This window comes from Drosophila elegans, unplaced genomic scaffold, assembly GCF_018152505.1.
Source record: "Drosophila elegans isolate 14027-0461.03 unplaced genomic scaffold, ASM1815250v1 contig_397, whole genome shotgun sequence".
In the NCBI taxonomy this organism is placed as follows: Eukaryota; Metazoa; Arthropoda; class Insecta; order Diptera; family Drosophilidae; genus Drosophila; species Drosophila elegans.
The window spans coordinates 4,850,076-4,875,648 of NW_024545782.1; the positions used below are offsets into that span (position 1 = coordinate 4,850,076).

At 40.2% G+C, this 25,573-nt stretch overlaps 19 protein-coding genes across 19 annotated transcripts; 9 read left to right on the top strand and 10 right to left on the bottom strand.

The window, feature by feature from the left end:
* The first annotated feature begins 21 nt into the window (after nt 1-21).
* LOC121467382 (histone H2B) lies at nt 22-495 on the top strand. Its single transcript, XM_041708807.1, has one exon. The coding sequence runs from the start codon at nt 76-78 to the stop codon at nt 445-447; it is 372 nt and encodes a 123-aa protein (XP_041564741.1). The 5' UTR covers nt 22-75; the 3' UTR covers nt 448-495.
* A 390-nt stretch (nt 496-885) lies between these two features.
* Nucleotides 886-1,745, bottom strand: LOC121467380 (histone H1-like). The gene has a single exon (XM_041708805.1). The coding sequence runs from the start codon at nt 1,724-1,726 to the stop codon at nt 977-979; it is 750 nt and encodes a 249-aa protein (XP_041564739.1). The 5' UTR covers nt 1,727-1,745; the 3' UTR covers nt 886-976.
* A 2,268-nt stretch (nt 1,746-4,013) lies between these two features.
* On the top strand, nt 4,014-4,405 carry LOC121467414 (histone H4). The gene has a single exon (XM_041708846.1). The coding sequence runs from the start codon at nt 4,049-4,051 to the stop codon at nt 4,358-4,360; it is 312 nt and encodes a 103-aa protein (XP_041564780.1). The 5' UTR covers nt 4,014-4,048; the 3' UTR covers nt 4,361-4,405.
* A 462-nt stretch (nt 4,406-4,867) lies between these two features.
* On the bottom strand, nt 4,868-5,435 carry LOC121467411 (histone H2A). Its single transcript, XM_041708843.1, has one exon. It carries the CDS (start codon nt 5,303-5,305, stop codon nt 4,931-4,933), a length of 375 nt encoding a protein of 124 aa, XP_041564777.1. The 5' UTR covers nt 5,306-5,435; the 3' UTR covers nt 4,868-4,930.
* A 35-nt stretch (nt 5,436-5,470) lies between these two features.
* Nucleotides 5,471-5,944, top strand: LOC121467412 (histone H2B). The gene has a single exon (XM_041708844.1). The coding sequence runs from the start codon at nt 5,525-5,527 to the stop codon at nt 5,894-5,896; it is 372 nt and encodes a 123-aa protein (XP_041564778.1). The 5' UTR covers nt 5,471-5,524; the 3' UTR covers nt 5,897-5,944.
* A 392-nt stretch (nt 5,945-6,336) lies between these two features.
* Nucleotides 6,337-7,194, bottom strand: LOC121467410 (histone H1-like). The gene has a single exon (XM_041708842.1). It carries the CDS (start codon nt 7,173-7,175, stop codon nt 6,426-6,428), a length of 750 nt encoding a protein of 249 aa, XP_041564776.1. The 5' UTR covers nt 7,176-7,194; the 3' UTR covers nt 6,337-6,425.
* A 2,244-nt stretch (nt 7,195-9,438) lies between these two features.
* Nucleotides 9,439-9,856, top strand: LOC121467413 (histone H4). The gene has a single exon (XM_041708845.1). The coding sequence runs from the start codon at nt 9,497-9,499 to the stop codon at nt 9,806-9,808; it is 312 nt and encodes a 103-aa protein (XP_041564779.1). The 5' UTR covers nt 9,439-9,496; the 3' UTR covers nt 9,809-9,856.
* A 459-nt stretch (nt 9,857-10,315) lies between these two features.
* Nucleotides 10,316-10,763, bottom strand: LOC121467376 (histone H2A). The gene has a single exon (XM_041708800.1). The coding sequence runs from the start codon at nt 10,751-10,753 to the stop codon at nt 10,379-10,381; it is 375 nt and encodes a 124-aa protein (XP_041564734.1). The 5' UTR covers nt 10,754-10,763; the 3' UTR covers nt 10,316-10,378.
* Nucleotides 10,764-10,973: 210 nt separating this feature from the next.
* LOC121467377 (histone H2B) lies at nt 10,974-11,393 on the top strand. Its single transcript, XM_041708801.1, has one exon. It carries the CDS (start codon nt 10,974-10,976, stop codon nt 11,343-11,345), a length of 372 nt encoding a protein of 123 aa, XP_041564735.1. The 3' UTR covers nt 11,346-11,393.
* A 392-nt stretch (nt 11,394-11,785) lies between these two features.
* LOC121467374 (histone H1-like) lies at nt 11,786-12,643 on the bottom strand. The gene has a single exon (XM_041708799.1). It carries the CDS (start codon nt 12,622-12,624, stop codon nt 11,875-11,877), a length of 750 nt encoding a protein of 249 aa, XP_041564733.1. The 5' UTR covers nt 12,625-12,643; the 3' UTR covers nt 11,786-11,874.
* A 2,246-nt stretch (nt 12,644-14,889) lies between these two features.
* On the top strand, nt 14,890-15,307 carry LOC121467435 (histone H4). The gene has a single exon (XM_041708866.1). It carries the CDS (start codon nt 14,948-14,950, stop codon nt 15,257-15,259), a length of 312 nt encoding a protein of 103 aa, XP_041564800.1. The 5' UTR covers nt 14,890-14,947; the 3' UTR covers nt 15,260-15,307.
* A 460-nt stretch (nt 15,308-15,767) lies between these two features.
* Nucleotides 15,768-16,215, bottom strand: LOC121467432 (histone H2A). Its single transcript, XM_041708863.1, has one exon. It carries the CDS (start codon nt 16,203-16,205, stop codon nt 15,831-15,833), a length of 375 nt encoding a protein of 124 aa, XP_041564797.1. The 5' UTR covers nt 16,206-16,215; the 3' UTR covers nt 15,768-15,830.
* Nucleotides 16,216-16,425: 210 nt separating this feature from the next.
* On the top strand, nt 16,426-16,845 carry LOC121467433 (histone H2B). Its single transcript, XM_041708864.1, has one exon. It carries the CDS (start codon nt 16,426-16,428, stop codon nt 16,795-16,797), a length of 372 nt encoding a protein of 123 aa, XP_041564798.1. The 3' UTR covers nt 16,798-16,845.
* Nucleotides 16,846-17,237: 392 nt separating this feature from the next.
* On the bottom strand, nt 17,238-18,095 carry LOC121467431 (histone H1-like). The gene has a single exon (XM_041708862.1). The coding sequence runs from the start codon at nt 18,074-18,076 to the stop codon at nt 17,327-17,329; it is 750 nt and encodes a 249-aa protein (XP_041564796.1). The 5' UTR covers nt 18,077-18,095; the 3' UTR covers nt 17,238-17,326.
* Nucleotides 18,096-20,339: 2,244 nt separating this feature from the next.
* Nucleotides 20,340-20,757, top strand: LOC121467434 (histone H4). Its single transcript, XM_041708865.1, has one exon. It carries the CDS (start codon nt 20,398-20,400, stop codon nt 20,707-20,709), a length of 312 nt encoding a protein of 103 aa, XP_041564799.1. The 5' UTR covers nt 20,340-20,397; the 3' UTR covers nt 20,710-20,757.
* A 467-nt stretch (nt 20,758-21,224) lies between these two features.
* LOC121467384 (histone H2A) lies at nt 21,225-21,792 on the bottom strand. Its single transcript, XM_041708809.1, has one exon. It carries the CDS (start codon nt 21,660-21,662, stop codon nt 21,288-21,290), a length of 375 nt encoding a protein of 124 aa, XP_041564743.1. The 5' UTR covers nt 21,663-21,792; the 3' UTR covers nt 21,225-21,287.
* A 30-nt stretch (nt 21,793-21,822) lies between these two features.
* Nucleotides 21,823-22,301, top strand: LOC121467385 (histone H2B). The gene has a single exon (XM_041708810.1). The coding sequence runs from the start codon at nt 21,882-21,884 to the stop codon at nt 22,251-22,253; it is 372 nt and encodes a 123-aa protein (XP_041564744.1). The 5' UTR covers nt 21,823-21,881; the 3' UTR covers nt 22,254-22,301.
* Nucleotides 22,302-22,693: 392 nt separating this feature from the next.
* On the bottom strand, nt 22,694-23,551 carry LOC121467383 (histone H1-like). The gene has a single exon (XM_041708808.1). It carries the CDS (start codon nt 23,530-23,532, stop codon nt 22,783-22,785), a length of 750 nt encoding a protein of 249 aa, XP_041564742.1. The 5' UTR covers nt 23,533-23,551; the 3' UTR covers nt 22,694-22,782.
* Nucleotides 23,552-25,100: 1,549 nt separating this feature from the next.
* Nucleotides 25,101-25,568, bottom strand: LOC121467398 (histone H3-like; the record flags this gene model as incomplete). The annotated part of the gene is made up of 1 exon (XM_041708823.1): nt 25,101-25,568. A coding segment is annotated over one exon (402 nt), but the record flags the coding sequence as incomplete, so codon positions are not given.
* Nucleotides 25,569-25,573: the final 5 nt, after the last annotated feature.

The window sequence follows — 25,573 nt, forward strand, 5'->3', positions numbered from 1 at the left end:
GTATAAACATGAACGCGTTTTCGCTCCGTTATGATCACTGAATTGTGTTTGTGAAATCATAAGTGAATATAAATAATGCCGCCGAAAACCAGTGGAAAGGCAGCCAAGAAGGCTGGCAAGGCTCAGAAGAACATCACCAAGACCGACAAGAAGAAGAAGCGCAAGAGGAAGGAGAGCTATGCCATCTACATTTACAAGGTCCTGAAACAGGTCCACCCTGACACCGGCATTTCGTCGAAGGCGATGAGCATCATGAACAGCTTTGTGAATGATATCTTCGAGCGTATTGCTGCCGAGGCTTCTCGTCTGGCTCACTACAACAAGCGCTCAACAATCACCAGTAGGGAAATCCAAACTGCTGTCCGTCTGCTCCTGCCCGGAGAGTTGGCCAAGCACGCTGTCAGTGAGGGAACCAAGGCTGTCACCAAGTACACCAGCTCCAAGTAAATATCTCTTGCTGCGTATGCGGAGAAAGAACCAAAACGGCCCTTTTCAGGGCCACAAAATATATTACCAAAAGAAACTACATTTTCAATATACCATTTGTCCTAAATATGTAACGATAAAATTAGTCTTTGTTTTTATATTTTAAAAATTAGGGATATATACCTAAGCTACGCTATATAATTTATAATTATTATTATATTATTCTTATGCATGGAAAAGGGCATGCCAAGAAGAAATCGCCTCAACCTAGATTGCACTGCGTTGCTAACTTTTGGTCAGCAATATTAAATTAAATTTAAAGATGTTACCAGCAGCACAATTTGTCAATTAAAAAAATATTAAATTTGTATAAATTAATTGATTTATAAGCTTAATGACTATAATTTGAATGTTTTTGAATTGAAAGTTTTTTTCTCTTGTTAACGAATGTTGTAGCCCTGAAAAGGGCTTGTTTAAATAAATTTCAGATTTGAAAATCTAAAATTGCGATTTTGAGCGCGGACTGGTACAGATACTGTACTTTTCCAGTTTACTTCTTAGCAGCCGTAGTCTTTGCTTTCGGCTTCTTAGCGGTAGCAGGAGCAGCTGCTTTCTTTATCACCTTTTTGGGCTTAGCTGACGCCGCTGGTTTGGCCTTGGGTGCTTTGGCCACCTTCGGTTTCGCTGCGGTAGTTTTGGCCTTTGTTGCTGCTGGTTTTGCCTTCACGGTTCCAGTTTTCTTGGCATCCTTGGCTTTTGCCTTCTCGGTTTTCTTTTTCTCGGCGGTCTTTTTGGTAGCCACAGCCTTCTTAGCTTTGGGCTTCTTGTCAGCAGCTCCGGCAGCTTTCTTGGCGGTGACACCGGTCTTCTTAACGGCTACCTTCTTGCTTTTGACCTTTTTATCAACAGACGCAACTTTTGGCTTGGGATCCTTCTTGGCCGAGGCTGACAGTTTAAATGAACCAGACGCACCCTTTCCCTTTGTTTGGATCAGCTTTCCATTGACCACGGCCGATTTCAAGTACTTCTTGATGAATGGAGCCAGTTTTTGGGCATCGCATTTGTATGTGGCAGTGATATATTTCTTAATTGCCAGAAGCGAAGAGCCGCCACGTTCCTTCAAGTTCTTGATTGAAGCGTCCACCATTTGCTGAGTTGGCGGGTGCGATGGTGGTGCAGTCGGCTTCTTTGCCTTTGTGGCAGCAGATCCAGTTGCCTTTTTGGCAGCCACCTTTTTCTCAACTGGCGCTGGTGGGGCAGCCACTGGGGACGCGGACGTTGCAACTGCAGAATCAGACATCTTTGTTCACTCGAAAACACTTTTTTGTTTAGAAAATGGCGCGCGCGCTTGCCGCCGACCTCCTTCATTCGGATGAGAATCGAGGAGGAGAGCACTTTAACTATGGGTCTGACACCAGTCATTTGCTGTGCAAATGTTTACTTGAAGTGCAAACTTATTTTCCTGTATTTAGAGTTTAAAAACTTTATTAAAAACAAAGTATTTATTTTTTCACATTCTTAAATAATCCATAAAGTTCTTAGCATTTTTTAAATTTTAATATTTGGTTTTGGCAACCTTTTATAGCTGAATGAACTTGACCATTGACATTTGTAACATGAGCAATTTTTTTTAAAACCTATTTTAAAATAAGAAATCTAACAATTACTTGTACAATTGTCAATTAAAAATGAAATTTAAACTTTTTTCTTTAAGAAACACTGAAAATATACTTACTTTTCATTAAAAAAGTTATTTTATTACTTGTTTTAAGTTGAGCCTAGGCTACATAAAAAGTTGGCTTTCAAGGGAGAAGCAGCCATAGTTTTCGGAATGAAAAAAATATAAATATTTTTAAATTTCATAGTTATTTGTGATTTTCTTAAGCAAATTATTTGTTTGCTTTAGTCGATTACATTTTTCAGATGTTTTTATTTGTAGTTTGTCCAAAAGAGGCTTATTTGTGCCTCATATATGAATCAAGTTAAAGTCACATTGAAGATTATGTCAAAAAAAATTTAAATTTTATTATATTGTTATTCTTTTTTATTTTATTTATTAAATTACGTATTCGTTAACGTTGCGAAGCTATATTCAGCAAGTGTTTAACATTTTTTCGATTTTTTTGATGACGTTTAAAAGTGCAATAAAGTTCGTGCTTGTCCCATATAACCTTGCCCCTTGTATAATCCCACCAATTACCAAACGAAATAAAAAACACAAAATCTATCTTTTTTAATACATTTGATGTTTTATTAAATAAATATAGGATTCAAAATCGTTGCTAAGTTATTTTTAGAGTGATTTAAACAGTTTTTTGATTTTTCTATAACATTTGAGTGGTTTGTGCCTGTTCCACACAACTTTGCTCCCTATAAAAATCACACTATATTCAAGCCGAAATAAAAATATAAACTTGGTTTCGTTCAACAAATTGTTGTCTTTGTTTAATAAATAAATAATTTATAAACGTTGCAAAGTTATTTTCCGAATGTGTTTTTCAGTTTTTCAATTTTTTAACGACGTTTGAATGTTTAATATAGTTCGTGTTTGTCCCATACAACCGTACCCCTTGTAAAAATCCCACCAAGTACAGACCGAAATAAAAATGTGATCTGTTTTAATATATTTATTGACTCATTAAATAAACAAAGAATTTTAGAGTGATTTTAAAAGTTTTTAATTTTTTAATGACGTTTGAATGTTTATTATAGTTCGTGCTTTGCACATACAATCGTAACGCCATTTGAAACTACCACACCTTCACAACGAATCATTAACTGAAATAAAAAACGAACATAATACATATTTATGAATTAAAAATAAAAAAGCTTGTAAAATAAAAATAAATATCTCATTGAATGTATTTTGTGGTCCTGAAAAGGACCGATTTGTATAAAATATGGTAGCGCAATGGTGGCCAGTTGATGCAGTCTCAACTTAAGCACGCTCGCCGCGAATGCGACGGGCCAACTGGATGTCCTTGGGCATGATCGTCACACGCTTGGCATGAATGGCACACAAGTTGGTATCTTCAAAGAGGCCGACCAGATAGGCTTCGCTGGCTTCCTGAAGAGCCATCACCGCCGAGCTCTGGAATCTCAAGTCAGTCTTAAAATCCTGAGCGATTTCACGCACTAGACGCTGGAAAGGCAGTTTGCGGATCAGCAGTTCGGTACTCTTCTGGTAGCGACGGATCTCACGCAGGGCCACAGTGCCGGGGCGATAGCGATGTGGCTTCTTCACGCCTCCGGTGGCTGGGGCGCTCTTGCGAGCGGCCTTAGTAGCCAGTTGTTTGCGTGGCGCCTTGCCACCAGTCGATTTGCGAGCGGTTTGCTTGGTACGAGCCATTATTGATTTGGATGTTCACTACTGTTCACTTCACGTCTAAAAACACAATAAACGTTCGGCGCGATCGCTACCTACTTATATAGCAAAAGTGGAGGGTTGGAAAGAGAGAGGAGCAGACGCCATTTCATTTGGCGAGCCAAGAGCGAGGCGAACATATCGTTCGCACTCGCTCGGGTTTCTTGGGTTTTTGGTATAAATAGGGGCACGCCGAAAAAATGGAATTAGTTCGTCAGTGACTTTCGTGCAGTGTGTTTATGTAGAAAAGAGTGAATAATGACTGGTCGCGGTAAAGGAGGCAAAGGCTTGGGAAAAGGTGGCGCCAAACGTCATCGCAAAGTGCTGCGTGATAACATCCAGGGTATCACGAAGCCAGCTATCCGCCGTTTAGCTCGTCGTGGCGGTGTGAAGCGCATCTCTGGACTCATTTACGAGGAAACACGTGGTGTTCTGAAGGTGTTCCTGGAGAACGTTATCCGCGATGCCGTCACCTACACCGAACACGCCAAGAGGAAGACTGTCACAGCCATGGATGTTGTGTACGCCCTGAAGAGGCAAGGCCGCACTCTGTACGGCTTCGGTGGTTAAAAAAACAGTACAGCTTGTACTTCATTCAACAATCGGTCCTTTTCAGGACCACCATTAAGTTTTCGAGAGGAGACAAATTTTCAAAACATTTTATGATTTCTGGTTTTGTTAGCTGAGAATTCCAAAGTAGGTAAATATTCTTCGCGGCCGTTCGGCAGTTGCTAATTCAGGTAGAGAAATGTGCGGCAAAGCAACCACTCGCTTTGTTCAAGATAAAGCTAGCTCCTAAATGTATTTTGTGCAGACTGTACTGCTTCAGATGCAGGCTAACCGGATTGCTAATCCGTCAGATAGCGTTCTGTCATAAATTCGTATTAGTCCCAAGCATCTTAGAATTTTGAAGTGAAAAGAAACTCGGTAATATCGCAGTAAATTATTATGTTCGCTGCAAACAATTTTTTTTACCCGAAATATGAACGTTCTTTCAAAATACCCATTTTATTAAAAATACTTTTGCTCGCTCTATTTGAAAATCTTTACAATTCTTTGGTAAAAACGTGGTCGTCCTGAAAAGGACGGTTGGGTTTGTTTTTATGTACAAGTATGTAGTTGGCTCTGCTTTTGGAACGTTTAAGCCTTCTTCTCGGTCTTCTTGGGCAACAGAACAGCCTGGATGTTGGGCAAAACTCCACCTTGGGCAATGGTGACGCCGGAGAGTAGCTTGTTCAACTCCTCGTCGTTGCGAATGGCCAGCTGCAGATGACGCGGGATTATCCTAGTCTTCTTGTTGTCACGAGCAGCATTGCCAGCCAACTCGAGTACTTCAGCGGCCAGATATTCCATCACGGCAGCCAGGTAAACTGGAGCGCCGGCACCAACACGCTCGGCATAGTTGCCCTTGCGGAGCAGACGGTGAATACGGCCTACTGGAAACTGAAGACCGGCACGATTGGAGCGGGACTTTGCCTTTCCCTTCACTTTGCCACCTTTTCCACGACCAGACATTTTGATTTATTTCACTTAGTTCACTTAACACACAGAGAACGAATGCTAGTAAACATATGGAAGCCACATATTTATACTTTTTCGTCTGCTTGTGCGTTCAGTTAGGGGTAGTTTCCTTAGGCCTGAAAAGATTGCTCGAAAAAAGTATAAACATGAACGCGTTTTCGCTCCGTTATGATCACTGAATTGTGTTTGTGAAATCATAAGTGAATATAAATAATGCCGCCGAAAACCAGTGGAAAGGCAGCCAAGAAGGCTGGCAAGGCTCAGAAGAACATCACCAAGACCGACAAGAAGAAGAAGCGCAAGAGGAAGGAGAGCTATGCCATCTACATTTACAAGGTCCTGAAACAGGTCCACCCTGACACCGGCATTTCGTCGAAGGCGATGAGCATCATGAACAGCTTTGTGAATGATATCTTCGAGCGTATTGCTGCCGAGGCTTCTCGTCTGGCTCACTACAACAAGCGCTCAACAATCACCAGTAGGGAAATCCAAACTGCTGTCCGTCTGCTCCTGCCCGGAGAGTTGGCCAAGCACGCTGTCAGTGAGGGAACCAAGGCTGTCACCAAGTACACCAGCTCCAAGTAAATATCTCTTGCTGCGTATGCGGAGAAAGAACCAAAACGGCCCTTTTCAGGGCCACAAAATATATTACCAAAAGAAACTACATTTTCAATATACCATTTGTCCTAAATATGTAACGATAAAATTAGTCTTTGTTTTTATATTTTAAAAATTAGGGATATATACCTAAGCTACGCTATATAATTTATAATTATTATTATATTATTCTTATGCATGGAAAAGGGCATGCCAAGAAGAAATCGCCTCAACCTAGATTGCACTGCGTTGCTAACTTTTGGTCAGCAATATTAAATTAAATTTAAAGATGTTACCAGCAGCACAATTTGTCAATTAAAAAAATATTAAATTTGTATAAATTAATTGATTTATAAGCTTAATGACTATAATTTGAATGTTTTTGAATTGAAAGTTTTTTTCTCTTGTTAACGAATGTTGTAGCCCTGAAAAGGGCTTGTTTAAACAAATTTCAGATTTGAAAATCTAAAATTGCGATTTTGAGCGCGGACTGGTACAGATACTGTACTTTTCCAGTTTACTTCTTAGCAGCCGTAGTCTTTGCTTTCGGCTTCTTAGCGGTAGCAGGAGCAGCTGCTTTCTTTATCACCTTTTTGGGCTTAGCTGACGCCGCTGGTTTGGCCTTGGGTGCTTTGGCCACCTTCGGTTTCGCTGCGGTAGTTTTGGCCTTTGTTGCTGCTGGTTTTGCCTTCACGGTTCCAGTTTTCTTGGCATCCTTGGCTTTTGCCTTCTCGGTTTTCTTTTTCTCGGCGGTCTTTTTGGTGGCCACAGCCTTCTTAGCTTTGGGCTTCTTGTCAGCAGCTCCGGCAGCTTTCTTGGCGGTGACACCGGTCTTCTTAACGGCTACCTTCTTGCTTTTGACCTTTTTATCAACAGACGCAACTTTTGGCTTGGGATCCTTCTTGGCCGAGGCTGACAGTTTAAATGAACCAGACGCACCCTTTCCCTTTGTTTGGATCAGCTTTCCATTGACCACGGCCGATTTCAAGTACTTCTTGATGAATGGAGCCAGTTTTTGGGCATCGCATTTGTATGTGGCAGTGATATATTTCTTAATTGCCAGAAGCGAAGAGCCGCCACGTTCCTTCAAGTTCTTGATTGAAGCGTCCACCATTTGCTGAGTTGGCGGGTGCGATGGTGGTGCAGTCGGCTTCTTTGCCTTTGTGGCAGCAGATCCAGTTGCCTTTTTGGCAGCCACCTTTTTCTCAACTGGCGCTGGTGGGGCAGCCACTGGGGACGCGGACGTTGCAACTGCAGAATCAGACATCTTTGTTCACTCGAAAACACTTTTTTGTTTAGAAAATGGCGCGCGCGCTTGCCGCCGACCTCCTTCATTCGGATGAGAATCGAGGAGGAGAGCACTTTAACTATGGGTCTGACACCAGTCATTTGCTGTGCAAATGTTTACTTGAAGTGCAAACTTATTTTCCTGTATTTAGAGTTTAAAAACTTTATTAAAAACAAAGTATTTATTTTTTCACATTCTTAAATAATCCATAAAGTTCTTAGCATTTTTTAAATTTTAATATTTGGTTTTGGCAACCTTTTATAGCTGAATGAACTTGACCATTGACATTTGTAACATGAGCAATTTTTTTTAAAACCTATTTTAAAATAAGAAATCTAACAATTACTTGTACAATTGTCAATTAAAAATGAAATTTAAACTTTTTCTTTAAGAAACACTGAAAATATACTTACTTTTCATTAAAAAAGTTATTTTATTACTTGTTTTAAGTTGAGCCTAGGCTACTTAAAAAGTTGGCTTTCAAGGGAGAAGCAGCCATAGTTTTCGGAATGAAAAAAATATAAATATTTTTAAATTTCATAGTTATTTGTGATTTTCTTAAGCAAATTATTTGTTTGCTTTAGTCGATTACATTTTTCAGATGTTTTTATTTGTAGTTTGTCCAAAAGAGGCTTATTTGTGCCTCATATATGAATCAAGTTAAAGTCACATTGAAGATTATGTCAAAAAAAATTTAAATTTTATTATATTGTTATTCTTTTTTATTTTATTTATTAAATTACGTATTCGTTAACGTTGCGAAGCTATATTCAGCAAGTGTTTAACATTTTTTCGATTTTTTTGATGACGTTTAAAAGTGCAATAAAGTTCGTGCTTGTCCCATATAACCTTGCCCCTTGTATAATCCCACCAATTACCAAACGAAATAAAAAACACAAAATCTATCTTTTTTAATACATTTGATGTTTTATTAAATAAATATAGGATTCAAAATCGTTGCTAAGTTATTTTTAGAGTGATTTAAACAGTTTTTTGATTTTTCTATAACATTTGAGTGGTTTGTGCCTGTTCCACACAACTTTGCTCCCTATAAAAATCACACTATATTCAAGCCGAAATAAAAATATAAACTTGGTTTCGTTCAACAAATTGTTGTCTTTGTTTAATAAATAAATAATTTATAAACGTTGCAAAGTTATTTTCCGAATGTGTTTTTCAGTTTTTCAATTTTTTAACGACGTTTGAATGTTTAATATAGTTCGTGTTTGTCCCATACAACCGTACCCCTTGTAAAAATCCCACCAAGTACAGACCGAAATAAAAATGTGATCTGTTTTAATATATTTATTGACTCATTAAATAAACAAAGAATTTTAGAGTGATTTTAAAAGTTTTTAATTTTTTAATGACGTTTGAATGTTTATTATAGTTCGTGCTTTGCACATACAATCGTAACGCCATTTGAAACTACCACACCTTCACAACGAATCATTAACTGAAATAAAAAACGAACATAATACATATTTATGAATTAAAAATAAAAAAGCTTGTAAAATAAAAATAAATATCTCATTGAATGTATTTTGTGGTCCTGAAAAGGACCGATTTGTATAAAATATGGTAGCGCAATGGTGGCCAGTTGATGCAGTCTCAACTTAAGCACGCTCGCCGCGAATGCGACGGGCCAACTGGATGTCCTTGGGCATGATCGTCACACGCTTGGCATGAATGGCACACAAGTTGGTATCTTCAAAGAGGCCGACCAGATAGGCTTCGCTGGCTTCCTGAAGAGCCATCACCGCCGAGCTCTGGAATCTCAAGTCAGTCTTAAAATCCTGAGCGATTTCACGCACTAGACGCTGGAAAGGCAGTTTGCGGATCAGCAGTTCGGTACTCTTCTGGTAGCGACGGATCTCACGCAGGGCCACAGTGCCGGGGCGATAGCGATGTGGCTTCTTCACGCCTCCGGTGGCTGGGGCGCTCTTGCGAGCGGCCTTAGTAGCCAGTTGTTTGCGTGGCGCCTTGCCACCAGTCGATTTGCGAGCGGTTTGCTTGGTACGAGCCATTATTGATTTGGATGTTCACTACTGTTCACTTCACGTCTAAAAACACAATAAACGTTCGGCGCGATCGCTACCTACTTATATAGCAAAAGTGGAGGGTTGGAAAGAGAGAGGAGCAGACGCCATTTCATTTGGCGAGCCAAGAGCGAGGCGAACATATCGTTCGCACTCGCTCGGGTTTCTTGGGTTTTTGGTATAAATAGGGGCACGCCGAAAAATTGAAATTAGTTCGTCAGTGACTTTCGTGCAGTGTGTTTATATAGAAAAGAGTGAATAATGACTGGTCGCGGTAAAGGAGGCAAAGGCTTGGGAAAAGGTGGCGCCAAACGTCATCGCAAAGTGCTGCGTGATAACATCCAGGGTATCACGAAGCCAGCTATCCGCCGTTTGGCTCGTCGTGGCGGTGTGAAGCGCATTTCTGGACTCATTTACGAGGAAACACGTGGTGTTCTGAAGGTGTTCCTGGAGAACGTAATCCGCGATGCCGTCACCTACACCGAACACGCCAAGAGGAAGACTGTCACAGCCATGGATGTTGTGTACGCCCTGAAGAGACAAGGCCGCACCCTGTACGGTTTCGGCGGTTAAAAAAACAGTACAGCTTGTACTTCATTCAACAATCGGTCCTTTTCAGGACCACCATTAAGTTTTCGAGAGGAGACAAATTTTCAAAACATTTTAGAATTTCTGCTTTTGTTAGCTGAGAATTCCAAAGTAGGTAAATATTCTTCGCGGCCGTTCGGCAGTTGCTAATTCAGGTAGAGAAATGTGCGGCAAAGCAACCACTCGCTTTGTTCAAGATAAAGCTAGCTCCTAAATGTATTTTGTGCAGACTGTACTGCTTCAGATGCAGGCTAACCGGATTGCTAATCCGTCAGATAGCGTTCTGTCATAAATTCGTATTAGTCCCAAGCATCTTAGAATTTTGAAGTGAAAAGAAACTCGGTAATATCGCAGTAAATTATTATGTTCGCTGCAAACAATTTTTTTTACCCGAAATATGAACGTTCTTTCAAAATACCCATTTTATTAAAAATACTTTTGCTCGCTCTATTTGAAAATCTTTACAATTCTTTGGTAAAAACGTGGTCGTCCTGAAAAGGACGGTTGGGTTTGTTTTTATGTACAAGTATGTAGTTGGCTCTGCTTTTGGAACGTTTAAGCCTTCTTCTCGGTCTTCTTGGGCAACAGAACAGCCTGGATGTTGGGCAAAACTCCACCTTGGGCAATGGTGACGCCGGAGAGTAGCTTGTTCAACTCCTCGTCGTTGCGAATGGCCAGCTGCAGATGACGCGGGATTATCCTAGTCTTCTTGTTGTCACGAGCAGCATTGCCAGCCAACTCGAGTACTTCAGCGGCCAGATATTCCATCACGGCAGCCAGGTAAACTGGAGCGCCGGCACCAACACGCTCGGCATAGTTGCCCTTGCGGAGCAGACGGTGAATACGGCCTACTGGAAACTGAAGACCGGCACGATTGGAGCGGGACTTTGCCTTTCCCTTCACTTTGCCACCTTTTCCACGACCAGACATTTTGATTTATTTCACTTAGTTCACTTAACACACAGAGAACGAATGCTAGTAAACATATGGAAGCCACATATTTATACTTTTTCGTCTGCTTGTGCGTTCAGTTAGGGGTAGTTTCCTTAGGCCTGAAAAGATTGCTCGAAAAAAAGTATAAACATGAACGCGTTTTCGCTCCGTTATGATCAGTGAATTGTGTTTGTGAAATCATAAGTGAATATAAATAATGCCGCCGAAAACCAGTGGAAAGGCAGCCAAGAAGGCTGGCAAGGCTCAGAAGAACATCACCAAGACCGACAAGAAGAAGAAGCGCAAGAGGAAGGAGAGCTATGCCATCTACATTTACAAGGTCCTGAAACAGGTCCACCCTGACACCGGCATTTCGTCGAAGGCGATGAGCATCATGAACAGCTTTGTGAATGATATCTTCGAGCGTATTGCTGCCGAGGCTTCTCGTCTGGCTCACTACAACAAGCGCTCAACAATCACCAGTAGGGAAATCCAAACTGCTGTCCGTCTGCTCCTGCCCGGAGAGTTGGCCAAGCACGCTGTCAGTGAGGGAACCAAGGCTGTCACCAAGTACACCAGCTCCAAGTAAATATCTCTTGCTGCGTATGCGGAGAAAGAACCAAAACGGCCCTTTTCAGGGCCACAAAATATATTACCAAAAGAAACTACATTTTCAATATACCATTTGTCCTAAATATGTAACGATAAAATTAGTCTTTGTTTTTATATTTTAAAAATTAGGGATATATACCTAAGCTACGCTATATAATTTATAATTATTATTATATTATTCTTATGCATGGAAAAGGGCATGCCAAGAAGAAATCGCCTCAACCTAGATTGCACTGCGTTGCTAACTTTTGGTCAGCAATATTAAATTAAATTTAAAGATGTTACCAGCAGCACAATTTGTCAATTAAAAAAATATTAAATTTGTATAAATTAATTGATTTATAAGCTTAATGACTATAATTTGAATGTTTTTGAATTGAAAGTTTTTTTCTCTTGTTAACGAATGTTGTAGCCCTGAAAAGGGCTTGTTTAAACAAATTTCAGATTTGAAAATCTAAAATTGCGATTTTGAGCGCGGACTGGTACAGATACTGTACTTTTCCAGTTTACTTCTTAGCAGCCGTAGTCTTTGCTTTCGGCTTCTTAGCGGTAGCAGGAGCAGCTGCTTTCTTTATCACCTTTTTGGGCTTAGCTGACGCCGCTGGTTTGGCCTTGGGTGCTTTGGCCACCTTCGGTTTCGCTGCGGTAGTTTTGGCCTTTGTTGCTGCTGGTTTTGCCTTCACGGTTCCAGTTTTCTTGGCATCCTTGGCTTTTGCCTTCTCGGTTTTCTTTTTCTCGGCGGTCTTTTTGGTGGCCACAGCCTTCTTAGCTTTGGGCTTCTTGTCAGCAGCTCCGGCAGCTTTCTTGGCGGTGACACCGGTCTTCTTAACGGCTACCTTCTTGCTTTTGACCTTTTTATCAACAGACGCAACTTTTGGCTTGGGATCCTTCTTGGCCGAGGCTGACAGTTTAAATGAACCAGACGCACCCTTTCCCTTTGTTTGGATCAGCTTTCCATTGACCACGGCCGATTTCAAGTACTTCTTGATGAATGGAGCCAGTTTTTGGGCATCGCATTTGTATGTGGCAGTGATATATTTCTTAATTGCCAGAAGCGAAGAGCCGCCACGTTCCTTCAAGTTCTTGATTGAAGCGTCCACCATTTGCTGAGTTGGCGGGTGCGATGGTGGTGCAGTCGGCTTCTTTGCCTTTGTGGCAGCAGATCCAGTTGCCTTTTTGGCAGCCACCTTTTTCTCAACTGGCGCTGGTGGGGCAGCCACTGGGGACGCGGACGTTGCAACTGCAGAATCAGACATCTTTGTTCACTCGAAAACACTTTTTTGTTTAGAAAATGGCGCGCGCGCTTGCCGCCGACCTCCTTCATTCGGATGAGAATCGAGGAGGAGAGCACTTTAACTATGGGTCTGACACCAGTCATTTGCTGTGCAAATGTTTACTTGAAGTGCAAACTTATTTTCCTGTATTTAGAGTTTAAAAACTTTATTAAAAACAAAGTATTTATTTTTTCACATTCTTAAATAATCCATAAAGTTCTTAGCATTTTTTAAATTTTAATATTTGGTTTTGGCAACCTTTTATAGCTGAATGAACTTGACCATTGACATTTGTAACATGAGCAATTTTTTTAAAAACCTATTTTAAAATAAGAAATCTAACAATTACTTGTACAATTGTCAATTAAAAATGAAATTTAAACTTTTTTCTTTAAGAAACACTGAAAATATACTTACTTTTCATTAAAAAAGTTATTTTATTACTTGTTTTAAGTTGAGCCTAGGCTACTTAAAAAGTTGGCTTTCAAGGGAGAAGCAGCCATAGTTTTCGGAATGAAAAAAATATAAATATTTTTAAATTTCATAGTTATTTGTGATTTTCTTAAGCAAATTATTTGTTTGCTTTAGTCGATTACATTTTTCAGATGTTTTTATTTGTAGTTTGTCCAAAAGAGGCTTATTTGTGCCTCATATATGAATCAAGTTAAAGTCACATTGAAGATTATGTCAAAAAAAAATTTAAATTTTATTATATTGTTATTCTTTTTTATTTTATTTATTAAATTACGTATTCGTTAACGTTGCGAAGCTATATTCAGCAAGTGTTTAACATTTTTTCGATTTTTTTGATGACGTTTAAAAGTGCAATAAAGTTCGTGCTTGTCCCATATAACCTTGCCCCTTGTATAATCCCACCAATTACCAAACGAAATAAAAAACACAAAATCTATCTTTTTTAATACATTTGATGTTTTATTAAATAAATATAGGATTCAAAATCGTTGCTAAGTTATTTTTAGAGTGATTTAAACAGTTTTTTGATTTTTCTATAACATTTGAGTGGTTTGTGCCTGTTCCACACAACTTTGCTCCCTATAAAAATCACACTATATTCAAGCCGAAATAAAAATATAAACTTGGTTTCGTTCAACAAATTGTTGTCTTTGTTTAATAAATAAATAATTTATAAACGTTGCAAAGTTATTTTCCGAATGTGTTTTTCAGTTTTTCAATTTTTTAACGACGTTTGAATGTTTAATATAGTTCGTGTTTGTCCCATACAACCGTACCCCTTGTAAAAATCCCACCAAGTACAGACCGAAATAAAAATGTGATCTGTTTTAATATATTTATTGACTCATTAAATAAACAAAGAATTTTAGAGTGATTTTAAAAGTTTTTAATTTTTTAATGACGTTTGAATGTTTATTATAGTTCGTGCTTTGCACATACAATCGTAACGCCATTTGAAACTACCACACCTTCACAACGAATCATTAACTGAAATAAAAAACGAACATAATACATATTTATGAATTAAAAATAAAAAAGCTTGTAAAATAAAAATAAATATCTCATTGAATGTATTTTGTGGTCCTGAAAAGGACCGATTTGTATAAAATATGGTAGCGCAATGGTGGCCAGTTGATGCAGTCTCAACTTAAGCACGCTCGCCGCGAATGCGACGGGCCAACTGGATGTCCTTGGGCATGATCGTCACACGCTTGGCATGAATGGCACACAAGTTGGTATCTTCAAAGAGGCCGACCAGATAGGCTTCGCTGGCTTCCTGAAGAGCCATCACCGCCGAGCTCTGGAATCTCAAGTCAGTCTTAAAATCCTGAGCGATTTCACGCACTAGACGCTGGAAAGGCAGTTTGCGGATCAGCAGTTCGGTACTCTTCTGGTAGCGACGGATCTCACGCAGGGCCACAGTGCCGGGGCGATAGCGATGTGGCTTCTTCACGCCTCCGGTGGCTGGGGCGCTCTTGCGAGCGGCCTTAGTAGCCAGTTGTTTGCGTGGCGCCTTGCCACCAGTCGATTTGCGAGCGGTTTGCTTGGTACGAGCCATTATTGATTTGGATGTTCACTACTGTTCACTTCACGTCTAAAAACACAATAAACGTTCGGCGCGATCGCTACCTACTTATATAGCAAAAGTGGAGGGTTGGAAAGAGAGAGGAGCAGACGCCATTTCATTTGGCGAGCCAAGAGCGAGGCGAACATATCGTTCGCACTCGCTCGGGTTTCTTGGGTTTTTGGTATAAATAGGGGCACGCCGAAAAATTGAAATTAGTTCGTCAGTGACTTTCGTGCAGTGTGTTTATATAGAAAAGAGTGAATAATGACTGGTCGCGGTAAAGGAGGCAAAGGCTTGGGAAAAGGTGGCGCCAAACGTCATCGCAAAGTGCTGCGTGATAACATCCAGGGTATCACGAAGCCAGCTATCCGCCGTTTGGCTCGTCGTGGCGGTGTGAAGCGCATTTCTGGACTCATTTACGAGGAAACACGTGGTGTTCTGAAGGTGTTCCTGGAGAACGTAATCCGCGATGCCGTCACCTACACCGAACACGCCAAGAGGAAGACTGTCACAGCCATGGATGTTGTGTACGCCCTGAAGAGACAAGGCCGCACCCTGTACGGTTTCGGCGGTTAAAAAAACAGTACAGCTTGTACTTCATTCAACAATCGGTCCTTTTCAGGACCACCATTAAGTTTTCGAGAGGAGACAAATTTTCAAAACATTTTATGATTTCTGGTTTTGTTAGCTGAGAATTCCAAAGTAGGTAAATATTCTTCGCGGCCGTTCGGCAGTTGCTAATTCAGGTAGAGAAATGTGCGGCAAAGCAACCACTCGCTTTGTTCAAGATAAAGCTAGCTCCTAAATGTATTTTGTGCAGACTGTACTGCTTCAGATGCAGGCTAACCGGATTGCTAATCCGTCAGATAGCGTTCTGTCATAAATTCGTATTAGTCCCAAGCATCTTAGAATTTTGAAGTGAAAAGAAACTCGGTAATATCGCAGTAAATTATTATGTTCGCTGCAAACAATTTTTTTTACCCGAAATATGAACGTTCTTTCAAAATACCCATTTTATTAAAAATACTTTTTGCTCGCTCTATTTGAAAATCTTTACAATTCTTTGGTAAAAACGTGGTCGTCCTGAAAAGGACGGTTGGGTTTGTTTTTATGTACAAGTATGTAGTTGGCTCTGCTTTTGGAACGTTTAAGCCTTCTTCTCGGTCTTCTTGGGCAACAGAACAGCCTGGATGTTGGGCAAAACTCCACCTTGGGCAATGGTGACGCCGGAGAGTAGCTTGTTCAACTCCTCGTCGTTGCGAATGGCCAGCTGCAGATGACGCGGGATTATCCTAGTCTTCTTGTTGTCACGAGCAGCATTGCCAGCCAACTCGAGTACTTCAGCGGCCAGATATTCCATCACGGCAGCCAGGTAAACTGGAGCGCCGGCACCAACACGCTCGGCATAGTTGCCCTTGCGGAGCAGACGGTGAATACGGCCTACTGGAAACTGAAGACCGGCACGATTGGAGCGGGACTTTGCCTTTCCCTTCACTTTGCCACCTTTTCCACGACCAGACATTTTGATTTATTTCACTTAGTTCACTTAACACACAGAGAACGAATGCTAGTAAACATATGGAAGCCACATATTTATACTTTTTCGTCTGCTTGTGCGTTCAGTTAGGGGTAGTTTCCTTAGGCCTGAAAAGATTGCTCGAAAAAAAGTATAAACATGAACGCGTTTTCGCTCCGTTATGATCAGTGAATTGTGTTTGTGAAATCATAAGTGAATATAAATAATGCCGCCGAAAACCAGTGGAAAGGCAGCCAAGAAGGCTGGCAAGGCTCAGAAGAACATCACCAAGACCGACAAGAAGAAGAAGCGCAAGAGGAAGGAGAGCTATGCCATCTACATTTACAAGGTCCTGAAACAGGTCCACCCTGACACCGGCATTTCGTCGAAGGCGATGAGCATCATGAACAGCTTTGTGAATGATATCTTCGAGCGTATTGCTGCCGAGGCTTCTCGTCTGGCTCACTACAACAAGCGCTCAACAATCACCAGTAGGGAAATCCAAACTGCTGTCCGTCTGCTCCTGCCCGGAGAGTTGGCCAAGCACGCTGTCAGTGAGGGAACCAAGGCTGTCACCAAGTACACCAGCTCCAAGTAAATATCTCTTGCTGCGTATGCGGAGAAAGAACCAAAACGGCCCTTTTCAGGGCCACAAAATATATTACCAAAAGAAACTACATTTTCAATATACCATTTGTCCTAAATATGTAACGATAAAATTAGTCTTTGTTTTTATATTTTAAAAATTAGGGATATATACCTAAGCTACGCTATATAATTTATAATTATTATTATATTATTCTTATGCATGGAAAAGGGCATGCCAAGAAGAAATCGCCTCAACCTAGATTGCACTGCGTTGCTAACTTTTGGTCAGCAATATTAAATTAAATTTAAAGATGTTACCAGCAGCACAATTTGTCAATTAAAAAAATATTAAATTTGTATAAATTAATTGATTTATAAGCTTAATGACTATAATTTGAATGTTTTTGAATTGAAAGTTTTTTTCTCTTGTTAACGAATGTTGTAGCCCTGAAAAGGGCTTGTTTAAACAAATTTCAGATTTGAAAATCTAAAATTGCGATTTTGAGCGCGGACTGGTACAGATACTGTACTTTTCCAGTTTACTTCTTAGCAGCCGTAGTCTTTGCTTTCGGCTTCTTAGCGGTAGCAGGAGCAGCTGCTTTCTTTATCACCTTTTTGGGCTTAGCTGACGCCGCTGGTTTGGCCTTGGGTGCTTTGGCCACCTTCGGTTTCGCTGCGGTAGTTTTGGCCTTTGTTGCTGCTGGTTTTGCCTTCACGGTTCCAGTTTTCTTGGCATCCTTGGCTTTTGCCTTCTCGGTTTTCTTTTTCTCGGCGGTCTTTTTGGTGGCCACAGCCTTCTTAGCTTTGGGCTTCTTGTCAGCAGCTCCGGCAGCTTTCTTGGCGGTGACACCGGTCTTCTTAACGGCTACCTTCTTGCTTTTGACCTTTTTATCAACAGACGCAACTTTTGGCTTGGGATCCTTCTTGGCCGAGGCTGACAGTTTAAATGAACCAGACGCACCCTTTCCCTTTGTTTGGATCAGCTTTCCATTGACCACGGCCGATTTCAAGTACTTCTTGATGAATGGAGCCAGTTTTTGGGCATCGCATTTGTATGTGGCAGTGATATATTTCTTAATTGCCAGAAGCGAAGAGCCGCCACGTTCCTTCAAGTTCTTGATTGAAGCGTCCACCATTTGCTGAGTTGGCGGGTGCGATGGTGGTGCAGTCGGCTTCTTTGCCTTTGTGGCAGCAGATCCAGTTGCCTTTTTGGCAGCCACCTTTTTCTCAACTGGCGCTGGTGGGGCAGCCACTGGGGACGCGGACGTTGCAACTGCAGAATCAGACATCTTTGTTCACTCGAAAACACTTTTTTGTTTAGAAAATGGCGCGCGCGCTTGCCGCCGACCTCCTTCATTCGGATGAGAATCGAGGAGGAGAGCACTTCAACTATGGGTCTGACACCAGTCATTTGCTGTGCAAATGTTTACTTGAAGTGCAAACTTATTTTCCTGTATTTAGAGTTTAAAAACTTTATTAAAAACAAAGTATTTATTTTTTCACATTCTTAAATAATCCATAAAGTTCTTAGCATTTTTTAAATTTTAATATTTGGTTTTGGCAACCTTTTATAGCTGAATGAACTTGACCATTGACATTTGTAACATGAGCAATTTTTTTAAAACCTATTTTAAAATAAGAAATCTAACAATTACTTGTACAATTGTCAATTAAAAATGAAATTTAAACTTTTTTCTTTAAGAAACACTGAAAATATACTTACTTTTCATTAAAAAAGTTATTTTATTACTTGTTTTAAGTTGAGCCTAGGCTACTTAAAAAGTTGGCTTTCAAGGGAGAAGCAGCCATAGTTTTCGGAATGAAAAAAATATAAATATTTTTAAATTTCATAGTTATTTGTGATTTTCTTAAGCAAATTATTTGTTTGCTTTAGTCGATTACATTTTTCAGATGTTTTTATTTGTAGTTTGTCCAAAAGAGGCTTATTTGTGCCTCATATATGAATCAAGTTAAAGTCACATTGAAGATTATGTCAAAAAAATTTAAATTTTATTATATTGTTATTCTTTTTTATTTTATTTATTAAATTACGTATTCGTTAACGTTGCGAAGCTATATTCAGCAAGTGTTTAACATTTTTTCGATTTTTTTGATGACGTTTAAAAAGTGCAATAAAGTTCGTGCTTGTCCCATATAACCTTGCCCCTTGTATAATCCCACCAATTACCAAACGAAATAAAAAACACAAAATCTATCTTTTTTAATACATTTGATGTTTTATTAAATAAATATAGGATTCAAAATCGTTGCTAAGTTATTTTTAGAGTGATTTAAACAGTTTTTTGATTTTTCTATAACATTTGAGTGGTTTGTGCCTGTTCCACACAACTTTGCTCCCTATAAAAATCACACTATATTCAAGCCGAAATAAAAATATAAACTTGGTTTCGTTCAACAAATTGTTGTCTTTGTTTAATAAATAAATAATTTATAAACGTTGCAAAGTTATTTTCCGAATGTGTTTTTCAGTTTTTCAATTTTTTAACGACGTTTGAATGTTTAATATAGTTCGTGTTTGTCCCATACAACCGTACCCCTTGTAAAAATCCCACCAAGTACAGACCGAAATAAAAATGTGATCTGTTTTAATATATTTATTGACTCATTAAATAAACAAAGAATTTTAGAGTGATTTTAAAAGTTTTTAATTTTTTAATGACGTTTGAATGTTTATTATAGTTCGTGCTTTGCACATACAATCGTAACGCCATTTGAAACTACCACACCTTCACAACGAATCATTAACTGAAATAAAAAACGAACATAATACATATTTATGAATTAAAAATAAAAAAGCTTGTAAAATAAAAATAAATATCTCATTGAATGTATTTTGTGGTCCTGAAAAGGACCGATTTGTATAAAATATGGTAGCGCAATGGTGGCCAGTTGATGCAGTCTCAACTTAAGCACGCTCGCCGCGAATGCGACGGGCCAACTGGATGTCCTTGGGCATGATCGTCACACGCTTGGCATGAATGGCACACAAGTTGGTATCTTCAAAGAGGCCGACCAGATAGGCTTCGCTGGCTTCCTGAAGAGCCATCACCGCCGAGCTCTGGAATCTCAAGTCAGTCTTAAAATCCTGAGCGATTTCACGCACTAGACGCTGGAAAGGCAGTTTGCGGATCAGCAGTTCGGTACTCTTCTGGTAGCGACGGATCTCACGCAGGGCCACAGTGCCGGGGCGATAGCGATGTGGCTTCTTCACGCCTCCGGTGGCTGGGGCGCTCTTGCGAGCGGCCTTAGTAGCCAGTTGTTTGCGTGGCGCCTTGCCACCAGTCGATTTGCGAGCGGTTTGCTTGGTACGAGCCATTATTGATTTGGATGTTCACTACTGTTCACTTCACGTCTAAAAACACAATAAACGTTCGGCGCGATCGCTACCTACTTATATAGCAAAAGTGGAGGGTTGGAAAGAGAGAGGAGCAGACGCCATTTCATTTGGCGAGCCAAGAGCGAGGCGAACATATCGTTCGCACTCGCTCGGGTTTCTTGGGTTTTTGGTATAAATAGGGGCACGCCGAAAAATTGAAATTAGTTCGTCAGTGACTTTCGTGCAGTGTGTTTATATAGAAAAGAGTGAATAATGACTGGTCGCGGTAAAGGAGGCAAAGGCTTGGGAAAAGGTGGCGCCAAACGTCATCGCAAAGTGCTGCGTGATAACATCCAGGGTATCACGAAGCCAGCTATCCGCCGTTTGGCTCGTCGTGGCGGTGTGAAGCGCATTTCTGGACTCATTTACGAGGAAACACGTGGTGTTCTGAAGGTGTTCCTGGAGAACGTAATCCGCGATGCCGTCACCTACACCGAACACGCCAAGAGGAAGACTGTCACAGCCATGGATGTTGTGTACGCCCTGAAGAGACAAGGCCGCACCCTGTACGGTTTCGGCGGTTAAAAAAACAGTACAGCTTGTACTTCATTCAACAATCGGTCCTTTTCAGGACCACCATTAAGTTTTCGAGAGGAGACAAATTTTCAAAACATTTTAGAATTTCTGCTTTTGTTAGCTGAGAATTCCAAAGTAGGTAAATATTCTTCGCGGCCGTTCGGCAGTTGCTAATTCAGGTAGAGAAATGTGCGGCAAAGCAACCACTCGCTTTGTTCAAGATAAAGCTAGCTCCTAAATGTATTTTGTGCAGACTGTACTGCTTCAGATGCAGGCTAACCGGATTGCTAATCCGTCAGATAGCGTTCTGTCATAAATTCGTATTAGTCCCAAGCATCTTAGAATTTTGAAGTGAAAAGAAACTCGGTAATATCGCAGTAAATTATTATGTTCGCTGCAAACAATTTTTTTTACCCGAAATATGAACGTTCTTTCAAAATACCCATTTTATTAAAAATACTTTTGCCTTAGTCCTCGCTCTATTTGAAAATCTTTACAATTCTTTGGTAAAAACGTGGTCGTCCTGAAAAGGACGGTTGGGTTTGTTTTTATGTACAAGTATGTAGTTGGCTCTGCTTTTGGAACGTTTAAGCCTTCTTCTCGGTCTTCTTGGGCAACAGAACAGCCTGGATGTTGGGCAAAACTCCACCTTGGGCAATGGTGACGCCGGAGAGTAGCTTGTTCAACTCCTCGTCGTTGCGAATGGCCAGCTGCAGATGACGCGGGATTATCCTAGTCTTCTTGTTGTCACGAGCAGCATTGCCAGCCAACTCGAGTACTTCAGCGGCCAGATATTCCATCACGGCAGCCAGGTAAACTGGAGCGCCGGCACCAACACGCTCGGCATAGTTGCCCTTGCGGAGCAGACGGTGAATACGGCCTACTGGAAACTGAAGACCGGCACGATTGGAGCGGGACTTTGCCTTTCCCTTCACTTTGCCACCTTTTCCACGACCAGACATTTTGATTTATTTCACTTAGTTCACTTAACACACAGAGAACGAATGCTAGTAAACATATGGAAGCCACATATTTATACTTTTTCGTCTGCTTGTGCGTTCAGTTAGGGGTAGTTTCCTTAGGCCTGAAAAGATTGCTCGAAAAAAGTATAAACATGAACGCGTTTTCGCTCCGTTATGATCAGTGAATTGTGTTTGTGAAATCATAAGTGAATATAAATAATGCCGCCGAAAACCAGTGGAAAGGCAGCCAAGAAGGCTGGCAAGGCTCAGAAGAACATCACCAAGACCGACAAGAAGAAGAAGCGCAAGAGGAAGGAGAGCTATGCCATCTACATTTACAAGGTCCTGAAACAGGTCCACCCTGACACCGGCATTTCGTCGAAGGCGATGAGCATCATGAACAGCTTTGTGAATGATATCTTCGAGCGTATTGCTGCCGAGGCTTCTCGTCTGGCTCACTACAACAAGCGCTCAACAATCACCAGTAGGGAAATCCAAACTGCTGTCCGTCTGCTCCTGCCCGGAGAGTTGGCCAAGCACGCTGTCAGTGAGGGAACCAAGGCTGTCACCAAGTACACCAGCTCCAAGTAAATATCTCTTGCTGCGTATGCGGAGAAAGAACCAAAACGGCCCTTTTCAGGGCCACAAAATATATTACCAAAAGAAACTACATTTTCAATATACCATTTGTCCTAAATATGTAACGATAAAATTAGTCTTTGTTTTTATATTTTAAAAATTAGGGATATATACCTAAGCTACGCTATATAATTTATAATTATTATTATATTATTCTTATGCATGGAAAAGGGCATGCCAAGAAGAAATCGCCTCAACCTAGATTGCACTGCGTTGCTAACTTTTGGTCAGCAATATTAAATTAAATTTAAAGATGTTACCAGCAGCACAATTTGTCAATTAAAAAAATATTAAATTTGTATAAATTAATTGATTTATAAGCTTAATGACTATAATTTGAATGTTTTTGAATTGAAAGTTTTTTTCTCTTGTTAACGAATGTTGTAGCCCTGAAAAGGGCTTGTTTAAACAAATTTCAGATTTGAAAATCTAAAATTGCGATTTTGAGCGCGGACTGGTACAGATACTGTACTTTTCCAGTTTACTTCTTAGCAGCCGTAGTCTTTGCTTTCGGCTTCTTAGCGGTAGCAGGAGCAGCTGCTTTCTTTATCACCTTTTTGGGCTTAGCTGACGCCGCTGGTTTGGCCTTGGGTGCTTTGGCCACCTTCGGTTTCGCTGCGGTAGTTTTGGCCTTTGTTGCTGCTGGTTTTGCCTTCACGGTTCCAGTTTTCTTGGCATCCTTGGCTTTTGCCTTCTCGGTTTTCTTTTTCTCGGCGGTCTTTTTGGTGGCCACAGCCTTCTTAGCTTTGGGCTTCTTGTCAGCAGCTCCGGCAGCTTTCTTGGCGGTGACACCGGTCTTCTTAACGGCTACCTTCTTGCTTTTGACCTTTTTATCAACAGACGCAACTTTTGGCTTGGGATCCTTCTTGGCCGAGGCTGACAGTTTAAATGAACCAGACGCACCCTTTCCCTTTGTTTGGATCAGCTTTCCATTGACCACGGCCGATTTCAAGTACTTCTTGATGAATGGAGCCAGTTTTTGGGCATCGCATTTGTATGTGGCAGTGATATATTTCTTAATTGCCAGAAGCGAAGAGCCGCCACGTTCCTTCAAGTTCTTGATTGAAGCGTCCACCATTTGCTGAGTTGGCGGGTGCGATGGTGGTGCAGTCGGCTTCTTTGCCTTTGTGGCAGCAGATCCAGTTGCCTTTTTGGCAGCCACCTTTTTCTCAACTGGCGCTGGTGGGGCAGCCACTGGGGACGCGGACGTTGCAACTGCAGAATCAGACATCTTTGTTCACTCGAAAACACTTTTTTGTTTAGAAAATGGCGCGCGCGCTTGCCGCCGACCTCCTTCATTCGGATGAGAATCGAGGAGGAGAGCACTTTAACTATGGGTCTGACACCAGTCATTTGCTGTGCAAATGTTTACTTGAAGTGCAAACTTATTTTCCTGTATTTAGAGTTTAAAAACTTTATTAAAAACAAAGTATTTATTTTTTCACATTCTTAAATAATCCATAAAGTTCTTAGCATTTTTTAAATTTTAATATTTGGTTTTGGCAACCTTTTATAGCTGAATGAACTTGACCATTGACATTTGTAACATGAGCAATTTTTTTAAAACCTATTTTAAAATAAGAAATCTAACAATTACTTGTACAATTGTCAATTAAAAATGAAATTTAAACTTTTTTCTTTAAGAAACACTGAAAATATACTTACTTTTCATTAAAAAAGTTATTTTATTACTTGTTTTAAGTTGAGCCTAGGCTACTTAAAAGTTGGCTTTCAAGGGAGAAGCAGCCATAGTTTTCGGAATGAAAAAAATATAAATATTTTTAAATTTCATAGTTATTTGTGATTTTCTTAAGCAAATTATTTGTTTGCTTTAGTCGATTACATTTTTCAGATGTTTTTATTTGTAGTTTGTCCAAAAGAGGCTTATTTGTGCCTCATATATGAATCAAGTTAAAGTCACATTGAAGATTATGTCAAAAAAATTTAAATTTTATTATATTGTTATTCTTTTTTATTTTATTTATTAAATTACGTATTCGTTAACGTTGCGAAGCTATATTCAGCAAGTGTTTAACATTTTTCGATTTTTTTGATGACGTTTAAAAGTGCAATAAAGTTCGTGCTTGTCCCATATAACCTTGCCCCTTGTATAATCCCACCAATTACCAAACGAAATAAAAAACACAAAATCTATCTTTTTTAATACATTTGATGTTTTATTAAATAAATATAGGATTCAAAATCGTTGCTAAGTTATTTTTAGAGTGATTTAAACAGTTTTTTGATTTTTCTATAACATTTGAGTGGTTTGTGCCTGTTCCACACAACTTTGCTCCCTATAAAAATCACACTATATTCAAGCCGAAATAAAAATATAAACTTGGTTTCGTTCAACAAATTGTTGTCTTTGTTTAATAAATAAATAATTTATAAACGTTGCAAAGTTATTTTCCGAATGTGTTTTTCAGTTTTTCAATTTTTTAACGACGTTTGAATGTTTAATATAGTTCGTGTTTGTCCCATACAACCGTACCCCTTGTAAAATCCCACCAAGTACAGACCGAAATAAAAATGTGATCTGTTTTAATATATTTATTGACTCATTAAATAAACAAAGAATTTTAGAGTGATTTTAAAAGTTTTTAATTTTTTAATGACGTTTGAATGTTTATTATAGTTCGTGCTTTGCACATACAATCGTAACGCCATTTGAAACTACCACACCTTCACAACGAATCATTAACTGAAATAAAAAACGAACATAATACATATTTATGAATTAAAAATAAAAAAGCTTGTAAAATAAAAAATAAATATCTCATTGAATGTATTTTGTGGTCCTGAAAAGGACCGATTTGTATAAAATATGGTAGCGCAATGGTGGCCAGTTGATGCAGTCTCAACTTAAGCACGCTCGCCGCGAATGCGACGGGCCAACTGGATGTCCTTGGGCATGATCGTCACACGCTTGGCATGAATGGCACACAAGTTGGTATCTTCAAAGAGGCCGACCAGATAGGCTTCGCTGGCTTCCTGAAGAGCCATCACCGCCGAGCTCTGGAATCTCAAGTCAGTCTTAAAATCCTGAGCGATTTCACGCACTAGACGCTGGAAAGGCAGTTTGCGGATCAGCAGTTCGGTACTCTTCTGGTAGCGACGGATCTCACGCAGGGCCACAGTGCCGGGGCGATATGATGTGGCTTTCACGCCTCCGGTGGCTGGGGCGCTCTTGCGAGCGGCCTTAGTAGCCAGTTGTTTGCGTGGCGCCTTGCCACCAGTCGATTTGCGAGCGGTTTGCTTGGTACGAGCCA